General features: G+C 47.1%; 1 protein-coding gene across 1 annotated transcript; it reads left to right on the forward strand.

The window, feature by feature from the left end:
* Window positions 1-927: 927 nt before the first annotated feature.
* Window positions 928-27050, forward strand: LOC138751222 (myotubularin-related protein 10-like; the record flags this gene model as incomplete). Its single annotated transcript, XM_069913262.1, has 9 exons — window positions 928-1052; window positions 2355-2516; window positions 3227-3314; window positions 13678-13766; window positions 15384-15514; window positions 19185-19254; window positions 19667-19737; window positions 26530-26702; window positions 26882-27050. Coding segments are annotated over exons 1-9 (1078 nt in total), but the record flags the coding sequence as incomplete, so codon positions are not given.

A 27050-nucleotide genomic window follows, 5' to 3' on the forward strand; every position in this document is an offset into this window, starting at 1 on the left:
TGATCTACATGTGAAACCACTTTCAAAGAATTGTGTATCTGTCCTCTCGCACACTGCAGTGTCCTAACCCGTTTACCGTGCAAGTCCTAATGTGGTTTGTCTTCTCAAAGTCCAACACCTCATTAAATTCTATCTACCATTTTGAGGACCATTCTTCCAGTTGGTCCTGATTCTTCTGCAAGCTTTGAAACTTTCTCATTCTCCACAACCACTCCAAGTCTTAGTGTCATCTACATATTTGCTGATCTGATTTACCACATTATCACCCCGATCATTGATGTAGCTGACAAACAACTCTAATTCCTGAGGTACACCGCCAGTCACAGGCCACCATACAGAGAGGTAATCATCTATCACCACTCTCTGTCTTCTCCTGCAAAGCAAATGTCTGATCAAATTTACTACCTCATTCTCAATACTGAGCGACTGAACTTTCTTGACCAACCTCCCATGTGGCACCTTGTCAAAGGTCTAACTGAAGACCATTTAGAAAACATCCACAGCTTTTCCTTCATCTACTTTCCTTGTAACCTCCTTGAAAAGCTCTAAGATTGGACTAATAGAACCTGCCACCCACAAAGCTATGCTGACGATCCCGAGTCAGTCCTTGTTACCCCAGTACTTATATATCCAGTCTCTTAGAATACCTTCCATTAATTTACTAACTACTGACCTCAGGCTCACCAGCTAAATATTTTCCTGATTATTGTTGCAGCTTTTTTTCAAACAACAGAAAAACATTAGCTATTCTCCAACACCTCACCCATGGCCAAAGATGTTTTCAACACTTCTTTTGGGCCCCAGCATGTGTTTGGATTGTAACTGCAGTTCCCGTACATTTGGTGATGGAGGCTTCTTTGTGACCTTTAAGAGAAAGTCACTGTCATTGAGAAAAACAGCCCCTAAGCCCTTTTGGCCACCTTGTCCATGCTAACAAAGCTGATAAGATTCGTCACGTCCAAATCCAAGATCACGATCCTTAATCACAGCTTGCCTTTTCAAAGATTCTGTCACAGAATCCCTTCCAGTAACTTTCCCACCACTGATGTGAGGTTTGCCGGTCATTATTTAAGAAGGACTACAGTTCCCTGGTTCATTCTAGTAGTCTTTCCAAATAAATGCACATTAGCTTCCCTCCAGTCTTCCAAGTACATCAAATGTAGAGATTAGCACAAAACTATTACAGAACCTGCAACCTGGATTAGAATCTGGCACTATCTGTAAGGAATTTGTATATTCTTCCCATATTCTTGGGTGGGTTTCCTCTAGGAGCTCCAGGTTTCTCCCTCATTCCAAAGATGTATGGGGTTGGAAGGTTTGTGGTCACATGGGTGTATTTGGGCAGTGGGTTCGTGGGCCAGAAGAACCTGTTACCGTGCTGTATCTCCCAAATACATTAAAAACAATTTGAACCTGTGGCTGATGGAGATGCAAATATTTCTGCCAGAACCCCAGCAATATCTTCTCAACCTTCCTACGATGTCCTTGGTCATCAATGGTCATGCCATGAGGATTTATCCAGCTTTTTATGCCTCAATACTATCAGCAAGTCCTTTCTGGAAATGTTGACATTTCCATGTATTTTTTTCCCCAAAGCCCTCATTCCAAGGACTCTAAAGTAAAGATCTGAAATATTCACTTCAGACCACACCCTGTGATCTCCTGTGCTCCACACATAGACAACATGCTGATTCTTAGGGACCTACTCTATCCTTAATACCCTTTTGCTCATAATATACTTTAAGAATCTTTTAGAATTCCTCTTTATCATAGCTGCAAGGATATCTCTTGTCCCCTTTCTTCCCCACCTCAGTGTTGCCTTAAGAGTACTTTTGCTCCTTCTACTCCTCAAGGTATCTGTTTGATTCAAATTGCCTCTATCTGACATCTGCCTCGTCATACTTCCTTGCCAGAGCTCAACATCTCTCATCAGCCAGGGTTTCCTGATCCTGCCAGCCTTGCAGGAACAGAGTGAACATGAACTCTCTCTATTTTACTTTTAAAGGCTTCACATTTGCCAGACAACTTTCACCTCCAAATGGCCTCTCCTCATAATCCTTTGCAAGTTCCTGTAAATTGAAAAATGCACAGAGATTGGCAAAATGACAGCAAAAGGCTGTTGGTGGAACTGGGTTGTTCTGAAGGAGAACACTGTTCTCATTCAGTTGATGAACAGAGGCTGCAATTCACTGAATCCAATTAGGAACCATCCATAATTGATACAAGGAAATAATGTAATGCATAGTGTGAATATGAGTGTGGCTCTGATACAAGGATTGGGGTGCATGGCTGGAGTTATGTGGGCTGAAACCATGCCTTGATTCTGCTCTCCACTTTCTGCCTCGGTGGATCAGTGACCACTTGGATCTGTTAGTTGGCAGAGCGAATGGAACAGGGACAGACTGGCAGACACCGCTATTTGAGACGTATGCAGACTGGGACAGGGAGATAAAGCGGACAGGGGCTTCAGAATGGAGAGTCTCTTCCGTCAATGAGAACTATGCCACTTCCACCAGGTAGGAAAACTTGCAAAATATCTAATGGTGTTTGATGTGTGACTGCAGTTAATTATCTAAGGAGCACAAATGAGCACCTGGGATACAGAGGAAACCAAGTTGTTGGGACATCTATGACAAGCTGTGACATCAGCGTGTGTTAGTTAACCCAGAACTGTGGCGAGGAGGAGTGAGGTCAACTTGATTGGAAGCAGCCACTTGGGGACAGGAATACAGAAGGGTAGGGGCACAGCGAAGTAGATTGGGATGACATGGGGTGACAAGACAGGGGAGTAGGTGAAGGAAAGCTTTTGGGTAGGTAAGACCAGCAACATGAGTACCAGGGTGGTGGCAAGCCAAATATGTATGCAGTACAGGTAGTCCTCAACCATCAGATGTCAAAAAAATCATTGTTTAAAAAGGGCAGTGGAATCGGTGTGGGGACTGACACGGGGCTGTGGGGAGAGAGAGTGGCAGTGGGATCAGTGTGGAGACTGACACTGGGCTGTGGGGAGAGAGAGTGGCAGTGGGATCAGTGTGGAGACTGACACTGGGCTGTGGGGAGAGAGAGTGGCAGTGGAACAGTGGTCGCGCTGTTGGGAGACACTGAAAATTCGAAGTACAGTATGGATTCGAACCATCGTAACTTCAAAAAAATATTAAGTTGGTGACTATCTGTACAGATATCTTAGTGTAAAGACCTTCTGTTTTCTCTTCCATTTGATTTACAGCCTTCCAGAATACTTTGTCGTTCCTTCATCCTTGGCAGATGAAGACTTGAAGCAACTGGCTCCTTCTTTCAATGGTGCCCGGATCCCAGTGAGTGTTCATTCTTTCATCAGGCAGTTCAGCAGTTGGTGACAAGCTTCATAATGAAAGTTTAAACAAAGTTGGAGAAACTCAGCCGGTCGTACAGTGTACTTTATGTCGCAAAGTTTCGGGGTTGAGGCCTTCATTAAGGTGTCCAAACAAAATGGTGGGGGGACAGGGGGAGGAGCACAGTCCCAAAGACAGGAGGTAATAGATGGATAAGGGAGGGAGAGTACAAGAGAAAACTTGGAGGAGGGATTAACTGTGAATGGAGAGGGAAGAGGATGGAGTGCTCCTCCCTTGCCCATCCCTGCCACCATTTTATTCAGCCACCTGGCTTCATTTTGCTCATTCCTTGATGAAGGGCTCAAGCCCGAAACGTTGGTTATGTATCTTTTATCTTTGCTACATCAAGGTCACAGTTTGACCACCTGAGTTTCTCCAGCATCATGTTTTTACTTCAATCACAGAGTCTGCAGACTCTAGTGTTTCACTTCATAATAAAAGCTTCAGTTCAGACCAGATATCCAGTTCCATTCTATGTCTATCCTTGAACAGTTGGAATCTTGGAACAATGACATCACTTCATGCTCTCAGGTCCTCTGTAATTAACTAAAAATAGTCATGGCTGTTTCTTGAGCAAGACAAATCAATCTGAAAGTTGAGTCCAATTCAAAGAAACAGCAATTAATCCTCTCTCATAGATGCTAAACAGCTGCTGCTGCGCCTCCCAGATCCAGTGACTCGGCTTTGATCTTGGCCTTCAGTGTTGCCTGTACTGGGGTTTCAGGTTCTCCCTGTGGTGGATTCCATTTGGCTGCTCTACCTTCCACTTACATCCCAAAGATATGGAGGTTAGTAGGTTCACTGGGAGCTATAGATTACTCCTGATATCGTTAGTTATATGTCAGGGCACTTACTGGGGGCTGGTCAAACAGTCAAGAGAGGAGGCGGCTGAGGAAAGTACTTACCAAGGGCACTTACTGGGGTCCTGGAGTAAAAGTCGGGAGAGGAGAAAAGAGGTGGGAAGGTAAGGAGTCTTTTTTAAGGCACTTACTTGAGGCCAGCTGTGTAAATCGGGAAGGGAAGGCTCGGACAGTGATTAGAGAGAGAGTACGGGTGAGGGAAATTGAGTAAATTGCCTAGGGCTTCAAAGACTAGCAGCACATAAAAGTAGGAACGGGTCTGGGAGCGGCCAGCAAGGAGTGGCCCGGTGAAGGAGTGGGGTATCTGAGGTTTTGACCCTGGGGGCTTTGGCACAGAGAGGCAGAGGGCACAGGTAAGAAATAATAGAAGGGTGGGTTTTTCCATTCTTTTCATTTTTTGTTTGGACACAAAGGGCTTGATTCATGCATAGCAGGTGAGCTCAGACCTGTGTCATGCTCCTCCTGTGCTATGTGGGAGGTCAGGGATACTGCCAATCTCCCTGGGGACTATGTATGCAGGAAGTTTGTCCGGCCCAGCTACAGCTCCTGATTGACTGGGTGTCGGCACTGGAGCTGCATATGGACTCACTTTGGAGCATCAGGGATGCTGAGATGCTGGTGATTAGCACCTTTAGTGAGTTGGTCACACCCCAGTTTCAGAGGGAAGAGAAGGATAGGGACTGGGTGACCAGCAGTAAGAGAAGTTGTAGGAAGGTAGTGCAGGAGTTCCCTGTGATCATCTCCCTGCAGAACAGATATGCCACTTTGGATATTGTTGGGGGAGATGGCCCACCAAGATTAGGCAGCAGTTGCCAAGATCATGGCACCGTGAGTGGCTCTGGTGTGAGAGAGGGCAGGAAAGAGCGGTAGGGCAATAGTCATAGGGGATTCAATTGTAAGGGAAATAGACAGGAGTTTCAGCGGCTGCAAACGAGACTCCCGGATGGTGTGTTGCCTCCCGGGTGCAAAGATCAGGGATGTCTCAGACCGGCTGGAGGACATTCTGGAAGGGGAGGGTGAACAGCCAGCTGTCGTGGTCCATGTCAGTCCCAACGATGTTGGGGGAAAAAAAGGGATGAGGTCCTGCAAGATGAATTTAGGGAGTTGGGAAATAAATTAAGGAGTAGGACCTCAAAGATAATAATTTCTGGATTGTTACCAGGGCCACGAGCTTGTCAGAGTAAGAATAACAGGCTTGAACAGTGGCGTAGGAGGGAAGGCTTTAGATTCTTGGAACATTGCAACAGGTTCTTGGGCAGATGGGACTGGTACAAACAGGATGGTCTGCATCTGGGCAGGGCTGGGACCAAAGTCCTTGGGGGTTTGTTTGATAGTGCTGTTGGGGAAGGTTTAAACTAATGTGGCAGGTGGATGGGTACCAATCCAGAGAGTCAGAGGGGTGTAAAAAGAAGATAGAGGCAAAAGATAGCAAGGTGTAAAGCAATAGTGACAGGCAGGTAAGACCGGGGTGAAAATCAAAAAGAGATACTTATTTACATAATGGTAAAAGGGATAAGAATGTGGCTAAAGTAAGTCTGAAGGCCTTGTGTCTCGATGCAAGGAGCATTCATAATAAAGTGGATGAATTGAATGTGGAGATAGCTATTAATGACTGTAATATAGGTGGGATCACAGAGACATGGCTTCAGGGGGACCGTGACTGGGAGCTCAACATTCAGGAGGGAGAGACAGAATGGAAAAGGAGGTGGAGTAGCATTGTTGGTTAGGCAAGAAATGAATGCGATAGAAAGAAAGGACATTAGCTTGGAAGATGTGGAAACGATGAGGGAGAACTGAGAAATACAAAGGGGCAGAGGACACTAGTGGGTGTTGTGGACAGGCCACCAAATAGTAGCAGTGAAGTTAGGGATTTCTAAATTAGCATGTCGAGGAACCGAAGAGAGAACAAGCCATTCTAGACTGGGTACTGAGTAATGGAGAAGGGTTAATTAACAATCTTATTGTGAAGAACCCCTTGGGTAAGAGTGACCACAATAGGGTGGAATTCTTCATTAGAATGGAATGTGACAGTTGATTCAGATACAAAAGTTCTGAACTTGAAGAGGGGTAATTTTGATGGTATGAGATGTGAATTGGCTAAAATAGATTGGCAAATGATACTAAAAGAGCTAACAGTAGAAATGCAATGACAATCGTTTACGGATAGCTTGGAGCAAGTGTAACAGATGTACGTCCCAGTTCGTAAGAAGAATAAATCGAGGGTAGTGCATCCGTGGCTAACAAAGGAAATCAGAAAGTATCAAATCCAAAGAAGCAGCATATAAATTAGCCAAAAAAAATTCCTGATGATTGGGAGAAATTCAGAGCTCTGCAGAAGAGGACAAAAGGATTAATTAGCAAAGGTAAAAGAGATTGTGAGGAAGCTGGTAGGGAACATAAAAAATGACAAACTTTTTATACAGGTACACGATCCTTTATCCAGACATCTAAGTTCCAGAAAGCTCCAAACTCCGGAGAGACGGCCGGGTGACTGAAAAGGGGTGGCAGCACAATTTGGGTGGGCTTTCCAAAATCCGGAAAAATCTGAAATTCGGAACACACTGTCCCCCAAAGAGTAGGTATAAATGGGTTCTTTTCGGAATGGCAGCCAGTAACTAGTGGGGTACTACAGGACTCCATGTTGGGGCCACAGTTGTTTACAATATAGATCAATGACTTAGATGTGGGAGTAGATAGCAATATCTCAAAATTTGCAGACGACACGGTTGAATAGCGGGTTTGGCTGTGTTGACGCTAGAAGGGTACAGAGTGATTTGGACAAGTTAGGTAAGTGGGCCAGGACGTGGCAGATGCAATATAATGTGGATAAATGCGACGTTATCCACGTTGGAGATAAGATCAGGAAAGAGGATTATTATTTAAATGGTATCTGTTTAGGAAAAGGGGAGAAGCAGCGAGACTTGGGCGTCACTGAGCATCAGTCGTTGAAAGTGGGCCTGCAGATGCAGCAGGCGGTGAGGAGGGCGAATGGTATGTTGGCATTCATAGCGAGAGGATTTGAGTCCAGGAGTACAGAGATCCTGCTGTTCAGGGCCTTGGTGAGACCACACCTGGAGTACTGCGTGCAATTTTGGTTGCCTTATCTGAGGAAGGACATCCTCGCCATGAAGGGGGTGCAGAGAATTTTCACTAGGCTGATACCAGGGATGGAAGGACTTGCATATGAAGAAAGGTTGGATAGACTAGGCTTGTATTCTCTGGAATTTAGAAGATTGAAGGAGGAATCTTATAGAAACATATAAAATTCTTAAGGGCTTAGACAGATTAGATGCAGGTAGGTTGTTTCCAATGCTGGGAAAAACCAGAATCAGGGGTCACAGTTTTTTAGGACTGAGATGAGGAAAAATTTCTTTTCTCAGAGAGTGGTGGATCTGTGGAATTCTTTGCCACAGGAAGTAGTTGAGGCTGGTACCTTGTCAATATTTAAGAGTAGGTTAGATTTGGCCCTTGTGGTTAAGGAATCAAAAGGTACAGGGAGAAGGAAGGAACCGGGTACTGATCAGCCCTGATCATATTGAATGGCGGTGTAGGCTTGAAGGGCCAAATGGCTTATTCCTGCATCTATTTTATTATGTTTCTATGTCAGCGGAGAATCAGGGGAGCTGATGGGTGTGTGAGGGAGAATAGTAAAAATGTGTAAAATGGAGGTGCCTGAGAATTGGCAATACTTTGAGATGAATGAAATATGAAAGTGTAATTGGAGTTCAGTTGTCCTGGGTGTTATATAGTAGGTTGGAGGTATTGGCAATCTTGTAGCCTATCCCTTGGGCCTGACCAAGTCCACCTCTGGACTTTGTGGGAAGCTGGAGGTAAAACTGCTGAAGCTCCGGCAGAAATATTTACATCAATGTTCAACTTGAATGACATGCAAGAAGATTGGAGGATGGCTTCAGTTTTTCAAAGATGCCACAGCATCTCTCATTTATCTGAAATTTGAGTCTTGAGGCTTTGTCCTCTACTTTGAGTCTCATCTGCTTATGGAAACAACTTCCCTGCTTCTATCTTATCTATGCCATTTATGTTTCTGTGAGTACAAATCCCAATTGACAAAATCTCTCCTCATAGAGTAACCCTTCACCTCCAGAATCAACCTGGTGAATTCCCTCTGCACTGTCTCGAAGGCCAGCATCTCCTTCCTCGAGTAAGGAGACCAGAACTGCACGCAGTTCTCCAGCAGTGACTTCACAAGTACCCAGTGCAGTTGCAGCATCACCTCCCAGCTTTTAATTCAATCCCTCGGGAAATAAAGGCCAACGTCCCAATTACCTTGATTACCTGTTACACCTACAAATCAAATTTTTGTGATTCATGAGCAAGTATCTCTGCACACAGCCTCCTGCAATCTTTCACTATTTAAATAATAACCCAGTTCACTATTTTCCAAAGAGGATGACTTCACGTTGTACTCCATCTGCCAGATCGTTGCCCACTCATCTCACCTATCCGTGTCTTTCTGCAAACACTCTGGGTTCGTTTACAGGTCACTTGTGTTCTCTGCACAGTTTGCCTTTCCACTCAGTTTAGTTTCGTCAGCAAACTTGAAAATGTTACACTTGGTCCCCGGGTCCATATTGTTGCCCCTGAACTCATCACTGCGGCACAGATTGCCAAACAGGTGAGCCCTCTTACCCCAACCCCATGCATCCTTTTCTTATCGATAAATCTTTTCCAGTGCCATAAAAGATAAGAGATGCTGGAGGAATTCAACGGGTCTTGCAGCAGGCCTGAGCCCTTCCGAAATGTTAGTAATATTTCCCTACCTCCGATGGATGCCATGAAACAGGCTGAGATCCTCCAGCATCTGTGTTTTACTACAACCACAGCGCCTGCATACCTTCGTGTTTCACTCCTTATTGAATGCCTTCTGGAAATCCAACACTTGCTTGCTCCCCTCAATCCACGGCATTTGTAATACAGTCCAAAAAAAGAGTAGAACATTAGAAAGGCTGGTGGAATGCTAAATTTTTCTTGAATTATTTTTTCCTTCACTGTTGTTTGATGTTTGAGGAAGGAGGGAGGGGAATTACAAGTAAATTGGTATTCTATTCGAACCATAGAAATAAAGTGTCCTAAAAGAATGTGTAAATATGTTAAAAATTACTATTTTTTTAAAGTGATGCTGTTCTGAAATGCAGAAAAGTTAAATTTTCAAAAAAGTAGATTGAAGGGGGCAACACACAAACTCAGCAAGTGGAGGGTGACCAGCAGACACGGGAAGTGGAGGGTGACCAGCAGACACGGGAAGTGGAGGGTGGCCAGCAGACACGGGAAGTGGAGGGTGGCCAGCAGACACGGGAAGTGGAGGGTGGCCAGCAGACACGGGAAGTGGAGGGTGGCCAGCAGACACGGGAAGTGGAGGGTGGCCAGCAGACACGGGAAGTGGAGGGTGGCCAGCAGACACGGGAAGTGGAGGGTGGCCAGCAGGCACGGGAAGTGGAGGGTGGCCAGCAGGCACGGGAAGTGGAGGGTGGCCAGCAGGCACGGGAAGTGGAGGGTGGCCAGCAGGCACGGGAAGTGGAGGGTGGCCAGCAGGCACGGGAAGTGGAGGGTGGCCAGCAGGCACGGGAAGTGGAGGGTGGCCAGCAGGCACGGGAAGTGGAGGGTGGCCAGCAGGCACGGGAAGTGGAGGGTGGCCAGCAGGCACGGGAAGTGGAGGGTGGCCAGCAGGCACGGGAAGTGGAGGGTGGCCAGCAGGCACGGGAAGTGGAGGGTGGCCAGCAGGCACGGGAAGTGGAGGGTGGCCAGCAGACACGGGAAGTGGAGGGTGGCCAGCAGACACGGGAAGTGGAGGGTGGCCAGCAGGCACGGGAAGTGGAGGGTGGCCAGCAGGCACGGGAAGTGGAGGGTGGCCAGCAGGCACGGGAAGTGGAGGGTGGCCAGCAGGCACGGGAAGTGGAGGGTGGCCAGCAGGCACGGGAAGTGGAGGGTGGCCAGCAGGCACGGGAAGTGGAGGGTGGCCAGCAGGCACGGGAAGTGGAGGGTGGCCAGCAGGCACGGGAAGTGGAGGGTGGCCAGCAGGCACGGGAAGTGGAGGGTGGCCAGCAGGCACGGGAAGTGGAGGGTGGCCAGCAGGCACGGGAAGTGGAGGGTGGCCAGCAGGCACGGGAAGTGGAGGGTGGCCAGCAGGCACGGGAAGTGGAGGGTGGCCAGCAGGCACGGGAAGTGGAGGGTGGCCAGCAGGCACGGGAAGTGGAGGGTGGCCAGCAGGCACGGGAAGTGGAGGGTGGCCAGCAGGCACGGGAAGTGGAGGGTGGCCAGCAGGCACGGGAAGTGGAGGGTGGCCAGCAGGCACGGGAAGTGGAGGGTGGCCAGCAGGCACGGGAAGTGGAGGGTGGCCAGCAGGCACGGGAAGTGGAGGGTGGCCAGCAGGCACGGGAAGTGGAGGGTGGCCAGCAGGCACGGGAAGTGGAGGGTGGCCAGCAGGCACGGGAAGTGGAGGGTGGCCAGCAGGCACGGGAAGTGGAGGGTGGCCAGCAGGCACGGGAAGTGGAGGGTGGCCAGCAGGCACGGGAAGTGGAGGGTGGCCAGCAGGCACGGGAAGTGGAGGGTGGCCAGCAGGCACGGGAAGTGGAGGGTGGCCAGCAGGCACGGGAAGTGGAGGGTGGCCAGCAGGCACGGGAAGTGGAGGGTGGCCAGCAGGCACGGGAAGTGGAGGGTGGCCAGCAGGCACGGGAAGTGGAGGGTGGCCAGCAGGCACGGGAAGTGGAGGGTGGCCAGCAGGCACGGGAAGTGGAGGGTGGCCAGCAGGCACGGGAAGTGGAGGGTGGCCAGCAGGCACGGGAAGTGGAGGGTGGCCAGCAGGCACGGGAAGTGGAGGGTGGCCAGCAGGCACGGGAAGTGGAGGGTGGCCAGCAGGCACGGGAAGTGGAGGGTGGCCAGCAGGCACGGGAAGTGGAGGGTGGCCAGCAGGCACGGGAAGTGGAGGGTGGCCAGCAGGCACGGGAAGTGGAGGGTGGCCAGCAGGCACGGGAAGTGGAGGGTGGCCAGCAGGCACGGGAAGTGGAGGGTGGCCAGCAGGCACGGGAAGTGGAGGGTGGCCAGCAGGCACGGGAAGTGGAGGGTGGCCAGCAGGCACGGGAAGTGGAGGGTGGCCAGCAGGCACGGGAAGTGGAGGGTGGCCAGCAGGCACGGGAAGTGGAGGGTGGCCAGCAGGCACGGGAAGTGGAGGGTGGCCAGCAGGCACGGGAAGTGGAGGGTGGCCAGCAGGCACGGGAAGTGGAGGGTGGCCAGCAGGCACGGGAAGTGGAGGGTGGCCAGCAGGCACGGGAAGTGGAGGGTGGCCAGCAGGCACGGGAAGTGGAGGGTGGCCAGCAGGCACGGGAAGTGGAGGGTGGCCAGCAGGCACGGGAAGTGGAGGGTGGCCAGCAGGCACGGGAAGTGGAGGGTGGCCAGCAGGCACGGGAAGTGGAGGGTGGCCAGCAGGCACGGGAAGTGGAGGGTGGCCAGCAGGCACGGGAAGTGGAGGGTGGCCAGCAGGCACGGGAAGTGGAGGGTGGCCAGCAGGCACGGGAAGTGGAGGGTGGCCAGCAGGCACGGGAAGTGGAGGGTGGCCAGCAGGCACGGGAAGTGGAGGGTGGCCAGCAGGCACGGGAAGTGGAGGGTGGCCAGCAGGCACGGGAAGTGGAGGGTGGCCAGCAGGCACGGGAAGTGGAGGGTGGCCAGCAGGCACGGGAAGTGGAGGGTGGCCAGCAGGCACGGGAAGTGGAGGGTGGCCAGCAGGCACGGGAAGTGGAGGGTGGCCAGCAGGCACGGGAAGTGGAGGGTGGCCAGCAGGCACGGGAAGTGGAGGGTGGCCAGCAGGCACGGGAAGTGGAGGGTGGCCAGCAGGCACGGGAAGTGGAGGGTGGCCAGCAGGCACGGGAAGTGGAGGGTGGCCAGCAGGCACGGGAAGTGGAGGGTGGCCAGCAGGCACGGGAAGTGGAGGGTGGCCAGCAGGCACGGGAAGTGGAGGGTGGCCAGCAGGCACGGGAAGTGGAGGGTGGCCAGCAGGCACGGGAAGTGGAGGGTGGCCAGCAGGCACGGGAAGTGGAGGGTGGCCAGCAGGCACGGGAAGTGGAGGGTGGCCAGCAGGCACGGGAAGTGGAGGGTGGCCAGCAGGCACGGGAAGTGGAGGGTGGCCAGCAGGCACGGGAAGTGGAGGGTGGCCAGCAGGCACGGGAAGTGGAGGGTGGCCAGCAGGCACGGGAAGTGGAGGGTGGCCAGCAGGCACGGGAAGTGGAGGGTGGCCAGCAGGCACGGGAAGTGGAGGGTGGCCAGCAGGCACGGGAAGTGGAGGGTGGCCAGCAGGCACGGGAAGTGGAGGGTGGCCAGCAGGCACGGGAAGTGGACAAGAAGGACCTGAGTGGCAACTTTTTCACTTGGAAGGTGGTCTGGAACAAGCTACCAGAGGAAGCAATAGAAGTGGACGCAATATTCAAAAAAATATTTGGGCAGATATGTGGATAGGAAGTGTAAGGTAAAACATCATGAGATGGGAATGTGTAGGGAGTTACCCTGTACAAGGCTGTAACAAGAAGGGGAGGTGTCCTTGTACTCCTGTTAGGTAAAACATCATGAGATGGGAATGTACGGGGCAGTAACAAGATGTGAATGCATCCTTGTACTTACAAGATAAGAGAGACATTGATGGATTGAGAGGCAGGAAGCTAGCAGGGAAAGGATAGCAACAGTTTTAGTCATTGGACAAGTAATGATATGATGATGTTCTAAGCACATATCCAAGGGTATAAAAAATCACCATTTTGCTGATAACGGCAGAATGCATTCTCCGACTAACTTTGTTAGTCGCAAGTGTTACAATCCGGTAATAAAGAACAAAGAACCCTGATTTCGACTCAGTCTGGTGTTTGTCTCACTCATTCATGAACAAAGCAGACCTAACAGAAGGGCTGAGAAGGATTCAGGCCCAGATTGCCAAGGTGGTCAGCATGGAAGTACGGTGGAAGGGCCTGCGCTGTGTGACTCTGATCTCTGACTTGGGAGCGCAAGATGAACAAGGGGTAAAGAGAGCAACTGAAGTCACAAAAAACTTCAGATGGTGGAATGCGGAACAAGAGAAATTTGGCTGTTGAAACTGAACAGTTCGAGCAGCGTCTACTGGGGAAAGGAATTCTCAACAGTTCAAGTTATTCCATTTCCTCTCACACATATGCTGCTCAACCTGCTGTTCTTCCACAATGGTTTTCTGTGATAAGGGGAACACACTCTGAACGGATAGGTCTTGTTCCTGCTGCCTCTACTGGCATTAGGCTTGGTTCCACCTGACAATCTCATTCTAATTTAACAAAAAAGTTTACAAAGCAATAAAACCTTAAAGATGGGATTGAGTTCAAGCTATTTTGACTAATTAATTAGCATAGGATGATGTTTGTCAAAGGCTGCAGAGCTTATAATGGACTTTATGTTTGCACTTGCTTCTGTTCTAGATGTGGTGCTGGCACCATTGGACAGGCAGTGCTCTGGTGCGAATGGCCAATATTAAACCTGGGATACAACTAAGAAAACACGATAGAAGGTAGGTAGATAGCTTTGTCATTGTTTCTTTTCTGTCTCAGCCCATTCCCCACCCACCCTATGAGTCTCCAGTTTCACACAGAATTGATGAGATGACCATTCAGACATGAGACTGCAGAGGCTGGAATCTGCATCAAAACACTAACTCTGGAGGAACACAGTGGATTGAGCAGATTCTGTGGAGACAAGGGATAGTGACCATTTCTGATTGAGACTGGATGGTCCTGATACTGGGTTTCATCCCATAATGTCAACTATTCCTTTGCCTGTATGTGTGCTGCTTGATCTTTCCCAACTGATTTTCGACCTTGTCAGTGTGAAGTATCTCGTAATATGAGGCAGTTTATTTGATTCTCTTTACAAACATGCGATCAGGTGGTTCTAATATTGGCAGACTCACTAAGAAAAGCATTGTAACTGAAATTTCTGTCTCTCCCTGGGATACAATCCCTGAGGGGGGTGACTCTGTCCAGGGTACAGACTGTGAGAGGGTGACCCCTTCCCCCCCCCCCCCCCGGGTACATTCCCTGAGGAGGTGACTGACCCAGGGATACAGTCCCTGAAGGAGTGACTCTCCCAGGAGTACAGTCCCTGAAGGAGTGACTCTCCCAGGAGTACAGTCCCTGAAGGAGTGACTCTCCCAGGAGTACAGTCCCTGAAGGAGTGACTCTCCCAGGAGTACAGTCCCTGAAGGAGTGACTCTCCCAGGAGTACAGTCCCTGAAGGAGTGACTCTCCCAGGAGTACAGTCCCTGAAGGAGTGACTCTCCCAGGAGTACAGTCCCTGAAGGAGTGACTCTCCCAGGAGTACAGTCCCTGAAGGAGTGACTCTCCCAGGAGTACAGTCCCTGAAGGAGTGACTCTCCCAGGAGTACAGTCCCTGAAGGAGTGACTCTCCCAGGAGTACAGTCCCTGAAGGAGTGACTCTCCCAGGAGTACAGTCCCTGAAGGAGTGACTCTCCCAGGAGTACAGTCCCTGAAGGAGTGACTCTCCCAGGAGTACAGTCCCTGAAGGAGTGACTCTCCCAGGAGTACAGTCCCTGAAGGAGTGACTCTCCCAGGAGTACAGTCCCTGAAGGAGTGACTCTCCCAGGAGTACAGTCCCTGAAGGAGTGACTCTCCCAGGAGTACAGTCCCTGAAGGAGTGACTCTCCCAGGAGTACAGTCCCTGAAGGAGTGACTCTCCCAGGAGTACAGTCCCTGAAGGAGTGACTCTCCCAGGAGTACAGTCCCTGAAGGAGTGACTCTCCCAGGAGTACAGTCCCTGAAGGAGTGACTCTCCCAGGAGTACAGTCCCTGAAGGAGTGACTCTCCCAGGAGTACAGTCCCTGAAGGAGTGACTCTCCCAGGAGTACAGTCCCTGAAGGAGTGACTCTCCCAGGAGTACAGTCCCTGAAGGAGTGACTCTCCCAGGAGTACAGTCCCTGAAGGAGTGACTCTCCCAGGAGTACAGTCCCTGAAGGAGTGACTCTCCCAGGAGTACAGTCCCTGAAGTTGCCAGGGTTTCAATAATTTTAACTGTGATATGTTATTCTGCAGATTAAATGAAGAAGTGCATCAAATGAAATTTTTTTTTTTACATAATGGTTTCTCAATTCATCTTTATCCTTTTTTGTTAGGATCCTCAAGGCAATTGCACAAAGTCATCCAGAGAAGAGTGAAGTCTTTAAATCTGACCTGGATAAGATGTTACCAAGAGTATCGGAGGTGCAGGCAGCTTTGGTCAGACTCAAGCAGCTGTGCATTCATGGTGAGGTACAACTCGGCTTCCTCCATATATCCCTGCCCTCTGTTTATGCATGTTCTGTGGTTGCATCTTTCAGTTTGCCTGGGTGGGTCTGAATGCCTTGCAGGTGTATTCCATTTGTGTGTATTTCCAGTCTTTGTGTAGTTTCTGGTCCATGTGATCCTGGCCTGGCCACTCCAAGAATGGGCCTTGGGCTTCCCAGCTGGCATGCCCATTTATTGAATGCCGAGATTTGTTTCAAAGTGGGTGAAGTTAAGAATTAGCATCTCTGCTTACTGCATTCGTTGTTACTCTTCACTCTGCACTCTCCATGCCCGTTTGTCCTCCTCCAGTCCGTCCGCTGGGTCGAAAATTCCGGAATTTAGAGGTCACAGTGACAGAGGAGCAGTAGTCGATGTGCAAGTCAGGCCAGCGGAGGAGCCTGCAGGTGATGGTGCTCCTCTTTGCCACGTACCCTCGTCCTTTTTTGGTGACAGAGATCGTAATTTGGACGGTCTCGATGGACCAGCGTGGAAGAGTAACTGAAATGCATTTGTAGCAAATATACACTTTGGCTTCATTGGCTGAGTGAATGGATATTTCGGATGATGGATGATGTTCATCCAGGTCAGCTGTGAGGATTGTTTCATGTTGCTGATCCATTCCTTGCAGACTGTGGAGTGTGAGGAAGCGACTTGCTCACCACCAGTCTACAGTATTAATGCAGCAGGTCTGCTGGAGGGGACACCACCAGTCTACAGTATTTATGCAGCACGTCTGCTGGAGGGGACACCACCAGTCTACAGTATTAATGCAGCAGGTCTGCTGGAGGGGACACCACCAGTCTACAGTATTAATGCAGCACGTCTGCTGGAGGGGACACCACCAGTCTACAGTATTAATGCAGCAGGTCTGCTGGAGGGGACACCACCAGTCTACAGTATTAATGCAGCAGGTCTGCTGGAGGGGACACCACCAGTCTACAGTATTAATGCAGCACGTCTGCTGGAGGGGACACCACCAGTCTACAGTATTAATGCAGCACGTCTGCTGGAGGGGACACCACCAGTCTACAGTATTAATGCAGCAGGTCTGCTGGAGGGGACACCACCAGTCTACAGTATTAATGCAGCAGGTCTGCTGGAGGGGACACCACCAGTCTACAGTATTAATGCAGCACGTCTGCTGGAGGGGACACCACCAGTCTACAGTATTAATGCAGCAGGTCTGCTGGAGGGGACACCACCAGTCTACAGTATTTATGCAGCACGTCTGCAGGAGTTTCTGGTTAAGGGTGTCAGCCAGATGTATGATGGTGGGGATCTCAGTGCTGCTAGTGCCATGAATCATCGAGGGTATTGGTTGGACTCTAATCGATCATTGCCTGGCAGGGACTTCTGTGGTGCAAATCTCAATTATCACTTCTCAGCCCATAAGACCAGTGGACTTAGGAGGCGAATGAGGTAATTCAGTCTGATGCGTCTGTTCTGCCATTCGGATCATTACTGATTTATTTTGCCTTTCAGCCCCAAGCTCCTGCCTTCTCCCCAAAATCTTTAACACCCTCACTCATCAACCCCAAATCTTGCTAAGTAACTTGTGTGACACATTTCTGAAGGTCTTCTGAAAATCATAGGTTCTCTTATCTATCCTGTCAATTAAAGCTTCAAAATAACTGATAAGATTTGTCCTAAATCCAACTGCTTCTGCCCAAAATGATATTTTCATTAGGTCAAGCGGCATCTGCAGAGACCAAAAGGAATTAATATTTCATGAAAACTGCAGGGCGTAGTCTCCAAATTAGGGTGCACCCATTTAAATCTGATAGGAGGAAGAATTTATTCTCTCTAAAGATTGAGAGGTTTAGGACATCCTTGCCCCAGAAAGTGGTGGAAGCTGAAGGAATTTAAAGCCAAAATGGCCTTGGGGGCTGAATGGTCTACTGCTTGTTCCTATTTCTTATGATTTTTTTTTGTACAATATCTTTAACTTTTCACTTTAACTTTGTCTCATAGCTATAAAATTCACAATCACTGTTACATGTGCCATTATCACAAGCCAGAGATTCCCAGGAGTCATAGAAGATCGGAGCAGGAGTAGGTCATTCGACTCTTCGAGTCAGCAATTATTTTTTTTTATATCGTCAAGAAGGCTTTGAACACATCCTTGTCCCACCTGGTAATCTCTTCTCACAGTTGAACTCAATTAGAGTGTCTGGAGTGAGAAGTCTGATATCAGACAAGTGAATGACAAGGCCGAGTCCAATGTAGATGGCTCAGTACGTGGGGAAAGTTGGCCTGGGGGAGAACACTGACATTGGTCCTTCTGACCTTCCATATATTTCCAGGATTTTGCAAAGATATCATTGCTAGTATTTTATCAGTGCCTTGAGATGCCTCCTTTCGATTGTTCAGGTCTCCGAAGCATGTGGTAGGACAGAAATGTTGCCAAATGTTATCAGATGCAGTTAATTCCCTGGAATGAAATGAATGGAATGACTTGGAATTGAGATTGATAACATTGTTTCTTTCAGCTGCTTATAAATCATGGTGGTCGAGATATTCTCTAATTATAGCAGAAATGATAGTGGGTTGTGAGTGCAGAAAATGCTTCCTCTCCCCTACCCCAAGGAACATGGGTTTGTAGTCTATGGGAATTCCTCTTGGATGACGGAGTAGACAGTTGACAACCAGAACAGCAAATATAACAGAGAATCAGAAAATGGAGGAACAACATCTCGTATCCAAACCTAATCCCTCGTCCCATTCTTCTTTTTATTGCACTTCTTTCTACTTCCACACGTGTGGAAATGTTGACCAGGCAGACATGCTGTTAATGCAGATATAAGCTGTTTCATATGCTGATCCATTGCAAGTGGAGTTGAACATTGTACGACATTTAATTTCTGACATGATGCTAGAAGGAAAGTAATTAATGAAGCAACAGGAGATGTTTGGGCCTCAGAATGATTGCTTCCAACATTCAAACTATTTTTAATTGGACCTGGAGGTTGTGATTGTGGAGCCAAATTAGGATAAATATATCCTGAATGAATGGAAAGATTCCTGCATCTGGGGGAATGTGTAAAAACTAGCCATTGCTTTTCGAGCTGGTTCCACCTGCTTTCTATATTCTTTTCCCCCCCCCCTGCCTTTTCTTTCCTTCTCCCCAGCCTTTTTGCTTCTCCCTGTTTGCTTTTTGCTTGTTAATACCCTGAAGAAGGGCTTAGGCCTGAAACTTCAATTATACAGTTCATATCTTTACCTCCCATGGAAGCTGCAAGACCTGTCGAACTCCTCCTGCTACAATCTGGTCTCTGCTACAATCACAGTGTCTGCAGACTTTCGTTTCACTCTATCCTGACTTCTTTCCTCCAAAAGCTCTCCATTTATTTCATGAGCATGGAGCTATAATTTGTCCTTTTCCACCACTCATTCCAATCCTCCCTTGGTTTCTCAACCTAGAACCCCTCACTTCTATAATTTTCTCTGCCTTTTGAAAACCCATCTTTGGTTTCTGGCAATCCTTGGTTCACTTTCCAGCTAGCTAGATGTCTCATTCAACCGTGCACTCATAACCATGTAGGATGCATGCAGTTCCACCTGCAGAAAATTCTGTTTCTTTCATCTGCAACTTGCAGGCAGCACTTTGATGGGGAGATACAATCGTCTAAAATATAATCTGTCCCACTTAGATTCATTTGAAGAAACAGATGAGAAGTGGCTGTCCTCATTAGAAAACACTCGATGGCTGGAGTACGTCAGGTGAGAACTGAGTGAAAGAGAGAGAGAGAGAGAAAGGTCATTTGGCCTGGTGAGGCTGTTTTCACCAATTCTGGCCCGTGATGGACATTCTGCTGTATGTTTGAAGTTGAAAGGGAAGTTGGGCCATAAATGGGCCAGGTGCTGTCTCTTCCTGGCCTGACCACCGATTGTTTTCCAGACAGCGCTCAATGGCTTGAATTCCATTCATTCTGTTCCTCATTCTGCACATCTTCTGAGAATGTTCGGGCAGCGGGAGGGTTATCCACAGCTCAGAAGACGTGCAAGGGTGTTGAATATGACTGAACTTCCCAAGAATTAGCTAATCGCTCATGTGAGTGTCGGTGACCATGAGTCTGAGCTTTCAGAGAGAATGAATTGAATGCCCCAGCAATGTGTTTCCCTTTGTCCACAGATTGTTCCTGAAGCACTCAGCAGAGCTTACACAGTGGATGTACAGCAAGAATATTTCAGTCATCCTTCAAGGTGAGTCTTAAATATTTCATGGTGAATAACTGTTGTGAAATAGTATGGGAAAAGATTGAACTGGGTCCTCAGGTTGACGTTCAAAATAGGGGAAAGACTTTTTTTAAAATTCCATCAGTCATAAACTGTCTGCTGATTGGAGACGGCGGCTTGCAGGCTGAGAGATGTACGACAAGTGGGATGCTTTTAAAAGTGATGCAGGGGGAGTTCAAAAGGGCATTAATCATTCTGGTACCCAAGAAGATCAGCTTGAGCTGCCTCAACGACTACCGCCCAGAGGCACTCACACCTAATGAGAGGTTGGTCATGGCCAGTGTGACAGAGTATATAGAAATGTTTTTGGGAGATAAATTGGGAAAGGATTGTTCGAGTAGGTCACATGCAAACACTTCAAAACAGATCTTATTTGAAATACTGGGGACATCGTGGCTTCTCACATCTTTTTGCAAGAGCTTTGAAGAGTGCTCAATCGAGAGAGGTCACTAATGGATTCTTGTTTACCCAAAAGCAACAGATGGAAGAGAATGCTAGCTCCACTATTGTCTGCAGGAGACTTGCTGTTGTAAGAGGGTCATGTGGTTTTGCAAACAGAGAGAGTCAAACAGGCTTTCCCTCAGGCTTGGAGTGTGTGTGAGAGAGGGAGATAGCCAGCAGAAGTTGCTGGTACTGGAACAGGACAAGCTGGCAAGCTTTTAGAAGACAGATTGGTCAAAGCCCTTGTGGTTCATGCAAGAGGAGAGGACTGGCTATCTAATGTTTCACTTGGAATAAGAGAAACGGAAAGGATCTCTGTGATGACCTGAAAGAAAGAGGTTATCATCTGGAGAACCCTGATAGGGCAGGTTTTGTCATCAAGACACTGAGGTGACTGACGGAAGAACATCAGTTGTGGATGTCCTGGAACAACACATCTCTCTCTGAAAACCAACAAGAACCTTCCTGAGGGGTAACTATTTACCTTTCGTTCACCAAAGCCGGGTGAACTTTATACATGTTCAATTCTGTGCACAGTCTAAGAATTGCCTGTGACCACTGAACTTGGAGGAATGAGAAGTGAGATTGGACTGTAAACCCAAGAACTTTTCTGAACTTACTCATACATTACATGCACGTCCGCTTAGAATTAAAAGGGGTTTAAGTTAGGTTGTGAAGTTAATAATAGGTAAGTCAAAGTTTGATTGTTTTCATGTTAATTAAAAGCAACTTTTGTTGAAGTAACCATTGGTCTTGGTGAATATCTATTGCTGCTGGGTTTATGGGTCCTCTGGGCTCGTAACAGCAGAATTAACACATACCTAAGCAAAGGTCTGGACTCGACTGGAATTCATCACTATCGCTGGCTCTCCACTCACCTCGAAAACAGCAACAGCTGCTCTTCATAGACGAGAGCTTGGCCTTCAACATCATCATTCCCTCAGTGCTGGTCAACAAGCTCCCAGCCCTGAGCCTCTCCACCACTCCCCCCCGCCCCCCCCACCTCCCCGCTGCTGGATCCTTGACTTCCTCATGGGAAGACAATTGGAAACAGTCACCTCCTTACTGATGATCAACACAGGCGCATTGCAAGGATGTGTGCTGAGCCCACTGCTCGACTCACTACACAGCCCTGACTGGCCAGGCACAATTCCAGTGCCGTCTCCAAATTTGCCGATGACACCACCGTTGATGCAATCATAAAGAAGGCCCACCAGCAGCTATACCTTGTGAGGAATTTGAGGAGATTTGGTAGGTCATCGAAGACTCTTGAAAACTTCTACAGGTATACTGTGGAGAGTATTCTGGCTGGGTGCATCACTGCCTAGTGATGGTGAGGGTAAAAATGTCACGTACTAAAACACGTGCTTTTAATGGAAGGGGATAAAGTCTGCTAACGCTCAGGACGAAACAACTCCAGAGGGTTGTTAACTCAGCCTGTGACATCACAGACTTCAGTCCATCAAGAATATTTACAAGAAGAGGTGTCTTAAGAAAATAGCCTCAAGACCCCCAGCACACAGGCCATGCCCTCTTCACCCAAGCCATGGTTCAAGAGCCTGAAGACAAGCACTTAGTAGCACAAGGGCAGCTTCTTCCCCGCTGCCATCAGATTCCTGAAAAATCGATGAACCAAAGCCACTGCCTCACTTTGACTTTTTGTGCACTTTATTTTGTATGGTGGTTTATCTCAATGTTTGCACTTTGATGCTGCCACAAAACAACAAACTTTGTGATTTGTTCATGGCAATAAATTTTGAGGGTGAATGGACAGATGACAAGATTAGATACCCTGGTTAAAAAGGGCAACCAAGGTTTTGGTCAGGACGATGAAGGCAGATTAGATTTCAGATTTATTGTCAGAGTACGTGCGTGATTTCACATACAACCATGAGATTCTTTTTTCTGCAGGCCAGGCAGAATGACCATTTATTGGTAGTGCAAAAATTACTGTAAACAGTGTAGACAAAAAAAAACTCTAAAAAGATAACGAACGTAAATCCACAAACAAACTGGGACATGGAGGTGCAGGCTCGCACTGGGCTGACATCACAATGGTCCTGGTGGGAGGGGACGGAAAAGAACATGGGGGTTCTTGCGGGGAGAGAGTTCCAGTCAAGTCCGTTGGTTGGTTCAACTCAGTCACACTTTGTGTGTGGTTTTTTTCTTTCCTTCGCTGCACAGCCCACTGACCACAACTGCAAGACAGAGAGAGTTTTAAAAAATCAATCAAGTGCACAAGTAAGAGGAACTGTTCAGCAGCTGGTCGGTCATTAAAAAAACTGCATGCAGTTGATTGTCATGAAAGCAGCTGGAAGGTGTGTCCTTTAAAGGAGAACTTAACTGCATAAGATGGCTGGAATCGAGATTCCCTTGAGTACGAGGTATATGCGAAATTAGGAGGGCAAAAAGGGGTTAATAAGATAAAGGTGATTCCAAAAAGATTAGAATATTAAGAGCCGGGATTCGTGCTGGGACCCCTGTTGTTTGAGATTATGTAGAAATGATTTGAATCGTTGGTTAGATTTGGAAATTTGCAGATGACTGAAAGATTGCAGTTTGTGCAGAAGGCTGTTAAAGACTACAACAGGATGTAGATAGGTTACAGATATGGGCAGAGAAAGAACTGATGGAGTTTAGTTTGGATCAGTGTGAGATGCTGAAATTTTACCCACAGGGTGAAAATGTCACATATTAAAAGACATGCTTTTAATGTACAGGGATAAAGTTTAAAAGAGATATGTGGGACATGGATTTTTAACACAGGGAGTGTATCTGCCTGGAGTGGGCTGATGAAGTAGATACAGAGAAGTGTTTAAGGGGCTTTGAAGGAGACGTGTCGTTATGCAGGGAATAGAGGGGATGGATCATGTGCAAACAGCAAAGGTTGAATTTGAACATCATGTTCAGTGCACACATTGTGGACCAAAGGCCTATCTTTTGCTGTCATGGTCTATTAACTACAGACTGTTAAGCTGAACATTGGTGGTGGGGAAGGTATTGGAGAAGATTCAACAAAACAGGATGTACATGCACTTAGAAAAGCAAGGTATGATTGGGGAATGTCTTTGTGCATAGGAAATTGTGTCATGAATTTATTTTCATTGTTTTGTATTTGAGATGACCAAGATTAATAAAGTTTTTAGCAGAGCCTTTGGTAAGGTCCACATGGTGGGCTTGTCTGGAATGTTCAGGCGAGTCAGTTGGATACAGAATTGGCTTGATGGTAGGGGAATTAAATTTCATACTGGAAGTCTGTATTAAGTGATGCCAGCAGAGATCAGTGCAAGGTCCACTTCGTCATTAATATTAACAATTTAGATGATGATGTAAGGGTTCTGGTGAGTATATTTGCAGATGGTACTAAAATGGGTTTAGTAGTGGACAGTGAGGATGGCTGTCTAAGATTACAGTGGGATCCTGATCATCTGAGGCAACTGGGCCAAGGATTGGCAGATGGAGTCTAATTTGGTTTAGTGCAAGGGGTTGTATTTTAGTCATTCAATCCAGGACTGGACTTGCACAGTAACAACACCTTGTATTCTGTCTCAGCAATTATCAATATCGACCTCTAATTTCTGTTAACCCCTTCCTCCAGTCTCTCCTTTTTCCCTCAAACTGCTGTCTGCTTTCCTTCAGCTCCCCACCTCTTCCCTTCCTTTTCCTCTCTCCTCTTCCCCTTTCACTTTTCAGCTTCTTTCTCTCTACCCTTCCACCTGTATCCACCTATTACCACTAACCTGTGGTTGGCCTGTGCTTCCCCCAACTCCCCATCTTTCGATTCAGGCGTCTCCTTGGTTTTTGGCACTCCTGACGAAGGCCTCAGGCTTTTTTTTAATTTTTTTATTTTTCACACTATAAACCACATTGATCAAGATACATACATTTTCCTTTTCAAATATATACAGTGTCGTTTTCTTCCCCCCCCCTTCCCATCCCACCCTCCCTACCTCCCCTCCCATTCATTTAATTAATTTAATCTAAGATACATTAAACCTGTCAAACAATGTTGTCACTCAATAAAAATAAACAAGAAATTCTACTGAGTCAATTCTTTTCATTCCCTTCTCCTTCTGTCATTTTAGGTGGTAGATGTCCCCGGTAGGTTTTCTCTATTATGTTTCTTGTATGGCTCCCATATTTGTTCAAATATTGTAATATTATTTCTTAAATTATATGTTATTTTTTCTAATGGAATACATTTATTCATTTCTATATGCCATTGTTGTATTCTCAAGTTATCTTCTAATTTCCAGGCTGACATAATACATTTTTTTGCTACGGCTAGGGCTATTGTGCACCATCCAAATCGAGTCCAAATTCTTTGTTTTTTATGTTACTTAGGAGGAAGATCTCTGGGTTTTTTGGTATATTGCTTTTTGTGATTTTATTTAATATCTGGTTTAGATCTTCTCAAAATTTTTTCACTTTCTCACTTGTCCAGATTGCATGAATTGTTCCGATTTCTTTTTTACAACGAAAACATCTGTCAGATACTGTTGGGTCCCATTTATTTAACTTTTGAGGTGTAATGTATAGCCTGTGTATCCAGTTATATTGTATCATACGTAACCTCGTATTTATTGTATTTCTCATCGTTCCTGAGCATAACTTCTCCCATGTTTCCTTCTTTATCTTTATGTTTAGATCTTGTTCCCATTTTTGTTTAGTTTTACCATTTGTTTCCTCATTCTCCTTTTCTTGCAGCTTAATATACATGTTTGTTATAAATTTTTTGATTATCATTGTGTCTGTAATCACATATTCAAAATTACTTCCCTCTGGTAACCTCAGACTGTTTCCCAATTTGTCCTTCAAGTAGGATTTCAGTTGGTAGTATGCCAACACTGTATCGTGAGTTATATAATATTTATCCTTCATTTGTTCAAAGGATAATAATTTATTTCCTGAAAAGCAATTTTCTATTCTTTTGATCCCTTTTTTTCTCCCATTCTCTAAAGGAAAGGTTATCTATTGTAAAAGGGATTAGCTGATTTTGCGTCATTATTAGTTTTGATAGTTGGTAATTTGTTTTATTCCTTTCTATATGAATCTTCCAAATATTGAGCAGATGATGTAATACTGGAGAATTCCTATGTTGTACCAATTTTTCATCCCATTTATGGCCTCAGGCTTAAAGCTACTTTCTCTGGATGCCGTCTGACCTGCTGAGTTTCTCCAGAACGTTTGTGTACTCCGTGAGACCCCAGCATCTGCATGTTTTCTTGTTTACATCAAACATTGTAAGGCCTCAAGGAAATAGGGAAGGGAATGGGACTGGTGGGTTTATTGGCAAACAAGGAAGGTGCTGGGAAATCTGAAACAACGTACAAGTAGGTGGAAGAACATTGGGACAGGTAATAGATGATTTCCATAAGTACAAGGGAATGTATGAGGCAAGTTTTTCCCACACAGAGTGATGGGTGCATGGAATGGTGGTGGTGGAAGGTATCATGGAATCTTTTAAGAGATTATTAATTGGTACAAGTCGAATATCCCTTATCGAAATGTTTCAGATTTTGGATTTTTTTGCACTTTGGAGTAACTAAAGCAGGACAGTAGCATCAGTAGAATCCCCGTATCAGCTGTAAAACAACAACAAACAGCAACAGGCTTTCAGTCTCCACCTACGATGCTATGTTCTGATCAAAAGGATACAGTAGTCTGGATTTCTTTTCAACGTAATAATGTTGCTGGTCATGTTGCATTCAAATGTGGAGATGAATTTCAGATTTCACATGAAAATCATGTTTTGCACTTCCCAAAAAAAACGATCTCTGCTTGCAAAAGAGGATAAATGCAGCAGAAATACTAGAAATTCTGCTGGGCGGCTATTTAAAATATTTCCTCCAGGGTCATCACCGTGAGTAATGCACGTAGGGTCCGACAGTGCCGGTGGTTGGTAACAGACTGGTGCCAACAGAGCGTCAGAGCCCCACATGCAAGAGAGGTCAGGGGTGGAATGTTCCACTTGTGGCATCATGTTGGCAATTAAAAAGTTTAAAACTTCTGAGCATTTTGGATGAGGGGTACGTGAGACTGAGAGAAATGGAGGGCTAGGTAGTATGGAAATTGGAGGCAGTTGGTAGAGTATGTTATTAGGTTGGTACATCACCATGGGCTGAAGGGCCTGTGCTGTTTTGTAGATCTCTTTGATGCTGCCTGATCCATAAAATTCCTCCAATGTTTTCTGTTGCTCCTGAGAAGTTTGTTGTGTTGGAATCTGTTATGGAGCCAAAGAACCAAAGAACCTCCTATCAAGATAAGTATGAAGTGAAGTATGTGCTTTTTCATAAATACCTTGTGTTCCTTCACCAGAGGAGGAGGGACGAGATCTGAGCTGTGTGGTTGCCTCAGTTATGCAGTTGATGTTGGATCCTCATTTCCGCACCACCCGAGGATTTCAGAGCCTGATCCAGAAGGAGTGGGTTGCAGCTGGTTATCGCTTCCTGGATCGATGCAACCACCTCCACCAGTCGGAGAAGAATGAGGTAAACATCCCATGATTTTGTTACTGAGTGCAGTACACCCTGTAAGAATGGTGCTGGGAAATGGATTGACGACAGACACGATGAATCATCCAGATTGGCATGGACCTTGCATTCTACGTAGGGGCCCTGCTAATGCTGAGGAGCATGCCAAGCAAGTTTTTTGCTTGTTCTGGTTGCAGTTTACATCACGTTATATCAAAAGGGTGACAAGGGAGAAAATTGGCCGCATTAAAGATCAACATGGCGACCTTTGTGTGGAGCCACGGGGGATGGGTTGGATTTTGAATGAAAACTCATCAGTCTTTACAGTGGAGAACCTAGAAGCCAAGAAATTGGAGGAAACTAGAG

This window comes from Narcine bancroftii, unplaced genomic scaffold, assembly GCF_036971445.1.
Source record: "Narcine bancroftii isolate sNarBan1 unplaced genomic scaffold, sNarBan1.hap1 Scaffold_859, whole genome shotgun sequence".
Taxonomy (NCBI): Eukaryota; Metazoa; Chordata; class Chondrichthyes; order Torpediniformes; family Narcinidae; genus Narcine; species Narcine bancroftii.